Source organism: Hyla sarda, chromosome 6 (assembly GCF_029499605.1).
Source record: "Hyla sarda isolate aHylSar1 chromosome 6, aHylSar1.hap1, whole genome shotgun sequence".
Classification (NCBI taxonomy): Eukaryota; Metazoa; Chordata; class Amphibia; order Anura; family Hylidae; genus Hyla; species Hyla sarda.
This window is the reverse complement of record NC_079194.1, coordinates 301,260,233-301,270,232: the sequence shown is the minus strand read 5'-3', so window position 1 is coordinate 301,270,232 and position 10,000 is coordinate 301,260,233. Positions and strand designations below refer to the sequence as shown.

Here is a 10,000-nt window from a genome sequence, read left to right as displayed (position 1 = left end):
AGTACTATACACATCTACTACAGAGGTAAGCACTATACACATCTACTACAGAGGTAAGTACTATAGACATCTACTACAGAGGTAAGCACTATACACATCTACTACAGAGGTAAGCACTATACACATCTACTACAGAGGTAAGTACTATAGACATCCACTACAGAGGTAAGTACTATACACATCTACTACAGAGGTAAGTACTATAGACATCTACTACAGAGGTAAGTACTATAGACATCCACTACAGAGGTAAGTACTATAGACATCTACTACAGAGGTAAGTACTATACACATCTACTACAGAGGTAAGCACTATACACATCTACTACAGAGTTAAGTACTATACACATCTACTACAGAGGTAAGCACTATACACATCTACTACAGAGGTAAGTACTATACACATCTACTACAGAGGTAAGCACTATACACATCTACTACAGAGGTAAGTACTATAGACATCCACTACAGAGGTAAGTACTATAGACATCTATTACAGAGGTAAGTACTATACACATCTACTACAGAGGTAAGTACTATACACATCTACTACAGAGGTAAGTACTATACACATCTACTACAGAGGTAAGTACTATACACATCTACTACAGAGGTAAGCACTATACACATCTACTACAGAGGTAAGTACTATACACATCTACTACAGAGGTAAGCACTATAGACATCTACTACAGAGGTAGGTACTATACACATCTACTACAGAGGTAAGTACTATACACATCTACTACAGAGGTAAGTACTATACACATCTACTACAGAGGTAAGTACTATACACATCTACTACAGAGGTAAGTACTATAGACATCTACTACAGAGGCAAGTACTATACACATCTACTACAGAGGTAAGTACTATACACATCTACTACAGAGGTAAGTACTATACACATCTACTACAGAGGTAAGCACTATAGACATCCACTACAGAGGTAAGTACTATACACATCTACTACAGAGGTAAGTACTATACACATCTACTACAGAGGTAAGTACTATAGACATCCACTACAGAGGTAAGTACTATACACATCTACTACAGAGGTAAGTACTATAGACATCCACTACAGAGGTAAGTACTATACACATCTACTACAGAGGTAAGTACTATACACATCTACTACAGAGGCAAGTACTATACACATCTATTACAGAGGTAAGTACTATAGACATCTACTACAGAGGTAAGTACTATAGACATCTACTACAGAGATAAGCACTATAGACATCCACTACAGAGGTAAGTACTATAGACATCTACTAAAGAGGTAAGTACTATACACATCTATTACAGAGGTAAGTACTATAGACATCTACTACAGAGGTAAGTACTATAGACATCTACTACAGAGATAAGCACTATAGACATCCACTACAGAGGTAAGTACTATAGACATCTACTACAGAGGTAAGTACTATACACATCTACTACAGAGATAAGCACTATAGACATCCACTACAGAGGTAAGTACTATAGACATCTACTACAGAGGTAAGTACTAGACACATCTACTACAGAGGTAAGTACTATACACATCTACTACAGAGGTAAGTACTATAGACATCCACTACAGAGGTAAGTACTATAGACATCTACTACAGAGGTAAGTACTATACACATCTATTACAGAGGTAAGTACTATAGACATCCACTACAGAGGTAAGTACTATACACATCTACTACAGAGGTAAGTACTATAGACATCCACTACAGAGGTAAGTACTATACACATCTACTACAGAGGTAAGTACTATAGACATCTACTACAGAGGTAAGTACTATGCACATCTACTGGAGATTTCTGCCCCATGGACATCTCCCCCAACTCCAGGTCTAGCTCCATATACATCCGCATTTCAGCTCCTGGACTGTGGTTAGTTTCCCTGTTGACTCAGAATGATGCATCTCCCCAGCTCCCCCCTTTATTCAGCACCACATAGAGGTACCCCAGATTCAGCACCCCTCTCTCCCCATTTCACCACTAAATAAAGTTCCCCCAGGTAAAGTACTTTAAACAACTCCCTTAGTTTCAGCACTACGGAGAGCTCCCCCTAAATTCATCACTAAATAGAGATACCCTAGGTTCAGATTTCCCCTCCCACCCACACACACGTGCCCCCTATTTCAGCACTTAAAAAGGTCCCCCAGGTACTATAAGCAGCTCTCACAGGGTCAGCACTATGGACAGCTCCCTCAGGGTCAGCACTAGGGACAGCTCCCACAGGGTCAGCACTAGGGACAGCTCCCACAGGGTCAGAACTAGGGACAGCTCCCTCAGGGTCAGCACTATGGACAGCTCCCTCAGGGTCAGCACTATGGACAGCTCCCTCAGGGTCAGCACTATGGACAGCTCCCACAAGGTCAGAACTAGGGACAGCTCCCTCAGGGTCAGCACTAGGGACAGCTCCCTCAGGGTCAGCACTATGGACAGCTCCCACAAGGTCAGAACTAGGGACAGCTCCCTCAGGGTCAGCACTATGGACAGCTCCCTCAGGGTCAGCACTAGGGACAGCTCCCTCAGGGTCAGCACTAGGGACAGCTCCCTCAGGGTCAGCACTAGGGACAGCTCCCACAGGGTCAGCACTAGGGACAGCTTCCTCAGGGTCAGCACTATACAGAGTTCCCCAGGTTTATCATCATGGTGAGGACCCTAGTACTTTAGAGAAGTTCCCAGATTTAGCACGATAGAGAGGTCTCCCATTCAATACTATGGACAGCACCCTGGTCCAGCACTATAGATACCACCCTGGTCCAGCACTATAGATACCACCCTGGTACAGCACTATAGATACCACCCTGGTCCAGCACTATAGATACCACCCTGGTCCAGCACTATAGATACCACCCTGGTCCAGCACTATAGATACCACCCTGGTCCAGCACTATAGATACCACCCTGGTCCAGCACTATAGACAGCACCCTGGTCCAGCACTATAGACAGCACCCTGGTCCAGCACTATAGATACCACCCTGGTCCAGCACTATAGATACCACCCTGGTCCAGCACTATGGAGAGCACCCTGGCACAGCACTATAGATACCACCCTGGTACAGCACTATAGACAGAACCCTGGTACAGCACTATGGAGAGCACCCTGGTCCAGCACTATAGACAGCACCCTGGTCCAGCACTATAGACAGCACCCTGGTCCAGCACTATAGATACCACCCTGGTCCAGCACTATGGAGAGCACCCTGGCACAGCACTATAGATACCACCCTGGTACAGCACTATAGACAGAACCCTGGTACAGCACTATGGAGAGCACCCTGGTCCAGCACTATAGACAGCACCCTGGTCCAGCACTATAGACAGCACCCTGGTCCAGCACTATAGACAGCACCCTGGTCCAGCACTATAGATACCACCCTGGTCCAGCACTATAGATACCACCCTGGTCCAGCACTATAGACAGCACCCTGGTCCAGCACTATAGATACCACCCTGGTCCAGCACTATAGAGACCACCCTGGTCCAGCACTATAGATACCACCCTGGTCCAGCACTATAGATACCACCCTGGTCCAGCACTATAGATACCACCCTGGTCCAGCACTATAGATACCACCCTGGTCCAGCACTATAGACACCACCCTGGTCCAGCACTATAGACAGCACCCTGGTCCAGCACTATAGACAGCACCCTGGTACAGCACTATAGATACCACCCTGGTACAGCACTATAGACACCACCCTGGTCCAGCACTATAGATACCACCCTGGTCCAGCACTATAGACAGCACCCTGGTCCAGCACTATAGACAGCACCCTGGTCCAGCACTATAGATACCACCCTGGTACAGCACTATGGACAGCACCCTGGTCCAGCACTATAGATACCACCCTGGTCCAGCACTATAGACAGCACCCTGGTCCAGCACTATAGATACCACCCTGGTCCAGCACTATAGATACCACCCTGGTCCAGCACTATAGACAGCACCCTGGTACAGCACTATAGACACCACCCTGGTACAGCACTATAGACAGCACCCTGGTCCCGCACTATAGATACCACCCTGGTCCAGCACTATAGACACCACCCTGGTCCAGCACTATAGACACCACCCTGGTCCAGCACTATAGACAGCACCCTGGTCCAGCACTATAGACAGCACCCTGGTCCAGCACTATAGATACCACCCTGGTCCAGCACTATAGACACCACCCTGGTCCAGCACTATAGACACCACCCTGGTCCAGCACTATAGACAGCACCCTGGTACAGCACTATAGATACCACCCTGGTCCAGCACTATAGATACCACCCTGGTCCAGCACTATAGATACCACCCTGGTCCAGCACTATAGACAGCACCCTGGTCCAGCACTATAGACAGCACCCTGGTCCAGCACTATAGATACCACCCTGGTCCAGCACTATAGACAGCACCCTGGTCCAGCACTATAGATACCACCCTGGTCCAGCACTATAGACAGCACCCTGGTCCAGCACTATAGATACCACCCTGGTACAGCACTATAGACAGTACCCTGGTCCAGCACTATAGATACCACCCTGGTCCAGCACTATAGACAGCACCCTGGTCCAGCACTATAGACAGCACCCTGGTCCAGCACTATGGAGAGCACCCTGGCACAGCACTATGGAGAGCACCCTGGTCCAGCACTATAGATACCACCCTGGTCCAGCACTATAGACAGCACCCTGGTCCAGCACTATAGATGCCACCCTGGTCCAGCACTATAGACAGCACCCTGGTCCAGCACTATAGACAGCACCCTGGTCCAGCACTATAGATACCACCCTGGTCCAGCACTATAGACAGCACCCTGGTCCAGCACTATAGACAGCACCCTGGTCCAGCACTATGGAGAGCACCCTGGCACAGCACTATAGATACCACCCTGGTCCAGCACTATAGATACCACCCTGGTCCAGCACTATAGATACCACCCTGGTCCAGCACTATAGACAGCACCCTGGTACAGCACTATAGACAGCACCCTGGTCCAGCACTATAGATACCACCCTGGTACAGCACTATAGACAGCACCCTGGTCCAGCACTATAGACAGCACCCTGGTCCAGCACTATAGACAGCACCCTGGTACAGCACTATAGACAGCACCCTGGTCCAGCACTATAGATACCACCCTGGTCCAGCACTATAGACAGTACCCTGGTACAGCACTATAGACAGCACCCTGGTCCAGCACTAAAGATACCACCCTGGTCCAGCACTATAGACAGTACCCTGGTACAGCACTATAGACAGCACCCTGGTCCAGCACTATAGACAGCACCCTGGTCCAGCACTATAGATACCACCCTGGTCCAGCACTATAGATACCACCCTGGTCCAGCACTATAGATACCACCCTGGTACAGCACTATAGACAGCACCCTGGTCCAGCACTATAGATACCACCCTGGTACAGCACTATGGACAGCACCCTGGTTCAGCACTATGGAGAGCACCCTGGTTCAGCACTATGGAGAGCACCCTGGTACAGCACTATAGATACCACCCTGGTCCAGCACTATAGATACCACCCTGGTCCAGCACTATAGACAGCACCCTGGTCCAGCACTATAGATACCACCCTGGTACAGCACTATAGACAGCACCCTGGTCCAGCACTATAGACAGCACCCTGGTACAGCACTATAGACAGCACCCTGGTCCAGCACTATAGACAGCACCCTGGTCCAGCACTATAGATACCACCCTGGTACAGCACTATAGACAGCACCTTGGTCCAGCACTATAGATACCACCCTGGTCCAGCACTATAGATACCACCCTGGTCCAGCACTATAGACACCACCCTGGTCCAGCACTATAGACAGCACCCTGGTACAGCACTATAGACAGCACCCTGGTCCAGCACTATAGACACCACCCTGGTCCAGCACTATAGATACCACCCTGGTCCAGCACTATAGATACCACCCTGGTCCAGCACTATAGACAGCACCCTGGTCCAGCACTATAGACAGCACCCTGGTCCAGCACTATAGATACCACCCTGGTCCAGCACTATAGACAGCACCCTGGTCCAGCACTATAGATACCACCCTGGTCCAGCACTATAGACAGCACCCTGGTCCAGCACTATAGATACCACCCTGGTACAGCACTATAGACAGTACCCTGGTCCAGCACTATAGATACCACCCTGGTCCAGCACTATAGACAGCACCCTGGTCCAGCACTATAGACAGCACCCTGGTCCAGCACTATGGAGAGCACCCTGGCACAGCACTATGGAGAGCACCCTGGTCCAGCACTATAGATACCACCCTGGTCCAGCACTATAGACAGCACCCTGGTCCAGCACTATAGATGCCACCCTGGTCCAGCACTATAGACAGCACCCTGGTCCAGCACTATAGACAGCACCCTGGTCCAGCACTATAGATACCACCCTGGTCCAGCACTATAGACAGCACCCTGGTCCAGCACTATAGACAGCACCCTGGTCCAGCACTATGGAGAGCACCCTGGCACAGCACTATAGATACCACCCTGGTCCAGCACTATAGATACCACCCTGGTCCAGCACTATAGATACCACCCTGGTCCAGCACTATAGACAGCACCCTGGTACAGCACTATAGACAGCACCCTGGTCCAGCACTATAGATACCACCCTGGTACAGCACTATAGACAGCACCCTGGTCCAGCACTATAGACAGCACCCTGGTCCAGCACTATAGACAGCACCCTGGTACAGCACTATAGACAGCACCCTGGTCCAGCACTATAGATACCACCCTGGTCCAGCACTATAGACAGTACCCTGGTACAGCACTATAGACAGCACCCTGGTCCAGCACTAAAGATACCACCCTGGTCCAGCACTATAGACAGTACCCTGGTACAGCACTATAGACAGCACCCTGGTCCAGCACTATAGACAGCACCCTGGTCCAGCACTATAGATACCACCCTGGTCCAGCACTATAGATACCACCCTGGTCCAGCACTATAGATACCACCCTGGTACAGCACTATAGACAGCACCCTGGTCCAGCACTATAGATACCACCCTGGTACAGCACTATGGACAGCACCCTGGTTCAGCACTATGGAGAGCACCCTGGTTCAGCACTATGGAGAGCACCCTGGTACAGCACTATAGATACCACCCTGGTCCAGCACTATAGATACCACCCTGGTCCAGCACTATAGACAGCACCCTGGTCCAGCACTATAGATACCACCCTGGTACAGCACTATAGACAGCACCCTGGTCCAGCACTATAGACAGCACCCTGGTACAGCACTATAGACAGCACCCTGGTCCAGCACTATAGACAGCACCCTGGTCCAGCACTATAGATACCACCCTGGTACAGCACTATAGACAGCACCTTGGTCCAGCACTATAGATACCACCCTGGTCCAGCACTATAGATACCACCCTGGTCCAGCACTATAGACACCACCCTGGTCCAGCACTATAGACAGCACCCTGGTACAGCACTATAGACAGCACCCTGGTCCAGCACTATAGACACCACCCTGGTCCAGCACTATAGATACCACCCTGGTCCAGCACTATAGATACCACCCTGGTACAGCACTATAGACAGCACCCTGGTCCAGCACTATAGATACCACCCTGGTACAGCACTATAGACAGCACCCTGGTCCAGCACTATAGATACCACCCTGGTACAGCACTATAGATACCACCCTGGTCCAGCACTATAGACAGCACCCTGGTCCAGCACTATAGACAGCACCCTGATACAGCACTATGGAGAGCACCCTGGTACAGCACTATGGAGAGCACCCTGGTACAGCACTATAGACAGCACCCTGGTACAGCACTATGGAGAGCACCCTGGCACAGCACTATGGAGAGCACCCTGGCACAGCACTATGGAGAGCACCCTGGTCCAGCACTATAGACAGCACCCTGGCACAGCACTATAGACAGCACCCTGGCACAGCACTATAGACAGCACCCTGACACAGCACTATAGACAGCACCCTGGTCCAGCACTATAGACAGCACCCTGGTCCAGCACTATAGACAGCACCCTGGTCCAGCACTATAGATACCACCCTGGTCCAGCACTATAGACAGCACCCTGGTCCAGCACTATAGATACCACCCTGGTCCAGCACTATAGACAGCACCCTGGTCCAGCACTATAGACAGCACCCTGGTCCAGCACTATAGATACCACCCTGGTCCAGCACTATAGACAGCACCCTGGTCCAGCACTATAGACAGCACCCTGGTCCAGCACTATAGATACCACCCTGGTCCAGCACTATAGATACCACCCTGGTCCAGCACTATAGACAGCACCCTGGTCCAGCACTATAGACAGCACCCTGGTCCAGCACTATAGATACCACCCTGGTCCAGCACTATAGATACCACCCTGGTCCAGCACTATAGATACCACCCTGGTCCAGCACTATAGACAGTACCCTGGTCCAGCACTATAGATACCACCCTGGTCCAGCACTATAGATACCACCCTGGTCCAGCACTATAGATACCACCCTGGTCCAGCACTATAGACAGCACCCTGGTCCAGCACTATAGACAGCACCCTGGTCCAGCACTATAGATACCACCCTGGTCCAGCACTATAGATACCACCCTGGTCCAGCACTATGGAGAGCACCCTGGCACAGCACTATGGAGAGCACCCTGGCACAGCACTATGGAGAGCACCCTGGTACAGCACTATAGACAGCACCCTGGTCCAGCACTATAGACAGCACCCTGGTCCAGCACTATAGATACCACCCTGGTCCAGCACTATGGAGAGCACCCTGGTACAGCACTATGGAGAGCACCCTGGCACAGCACTATAGACAGCACCCTGTGCTCTGCACCAGTGTTAAAACCCGGTATAAAGCACAAAAATGAATAATAACAATAGAGAATAGACGGTCCCTGTACTCACCATCTCCACAGGAGTCCTGGAGTCCCTGGCAGCAGAGTCCTTGTACTTCTCTGACTATCTTGTGAGCAGAGGAAGCTTGTATACCTTCCTGGGACAGAGGCGCTTTGCGTCAGTACAGAGGTAGGTGCCCTTCGCATGACATTTTCTTGATAATAAGAGTTTGATAAATCATTAGACTTACATACAGATCTTAAAGGGGCCGCATCCTCCTAGAGCCTTGTGAGCTGTCACTCATCTGGGTGAGTGCGTCTTCAGTGAGTCACAGGGGTGGGGGGGGGGGGGATCACTATAAGGAGGGGGCATAAGAGGGGGCACCGGACCACGACCACCCCCTGTACATGAAACATAATATAAAGGAGGCTCCTCTACCACTCCTGGCTTTATCCAATTGGATCCTTATTTAGCAATGAGGCAGCTTTAAGGGGGGAACTTATATTACAGGAGATTTTATACTGAGCTACAAGGGGTTAACTGCAAATTCTCATTTTACGGCAACGGATAAAGGACATTTGACCTGAGAATTTAGAGACTTTACCCAGAGCCGATATTTCTATAATAGATCCCTGTAATATACTGATACATTGTATGGACGGGGGGGATGTATCTATATGGATGTTTATGGATATATTGTAGATAGATATCAAATAGATAGATAGATAGATAGATAGATATGAGATAGATAGATAGATAAATAGATAGATAAATAGATAGATATGAGATAGATAGATAAATAGATAGATATAAAATAGATAGATAGATATCAAATAGATAGATAGATAGATATGAGATAGATAGATAGATAGATAGATAAATAGATAGATATAAAATAGATAGATAGATATGAGATAGATAGATAAATAGATAGATATAAAATGGATAGATAGATATAAAATAGATAGATAGATATGAGATAGATAGATAGATAGATAGATATAAAATAGATAAATAGATGTGAGATAGATATAGATAGATTTGAGATAGATAGATATGAGATAGATATGAGATAGATAGATAGATAGATAGATATGAGATAGATAGATATGAGATAGATAGAAAATAGATAGATAGATAGATAGA

The 10,000-nt window shown here is 48.8% G+C and overlaps 1 protein-coding gene across 1 annotated transcript in view; it reads right to left on the bottom strand.

Moving 5' to 3' along the window:
• The window catches only part of SLC6A5 (solute carrier family 6 member 5), a 117,225-nt gene extending 108,086 nt beyond the window's left edge, over positions 1–9,139 (bottom strand). Inside the window, exon 1 of the mRNA XM_056527926.1 lies at positions 8,924–9,139. Within this exon, the coding sequence (XP_056383901.1) occupies positions 8,924–8,926 (3 nt within the window). The 5' untranslated portion in view covers positions 8,927–9,139. The remainder of the gene's footprint in view (positions 1–8,923) is intronic.
• Positions 9,140–10,000: the final 861 nt, after the last annotated feature.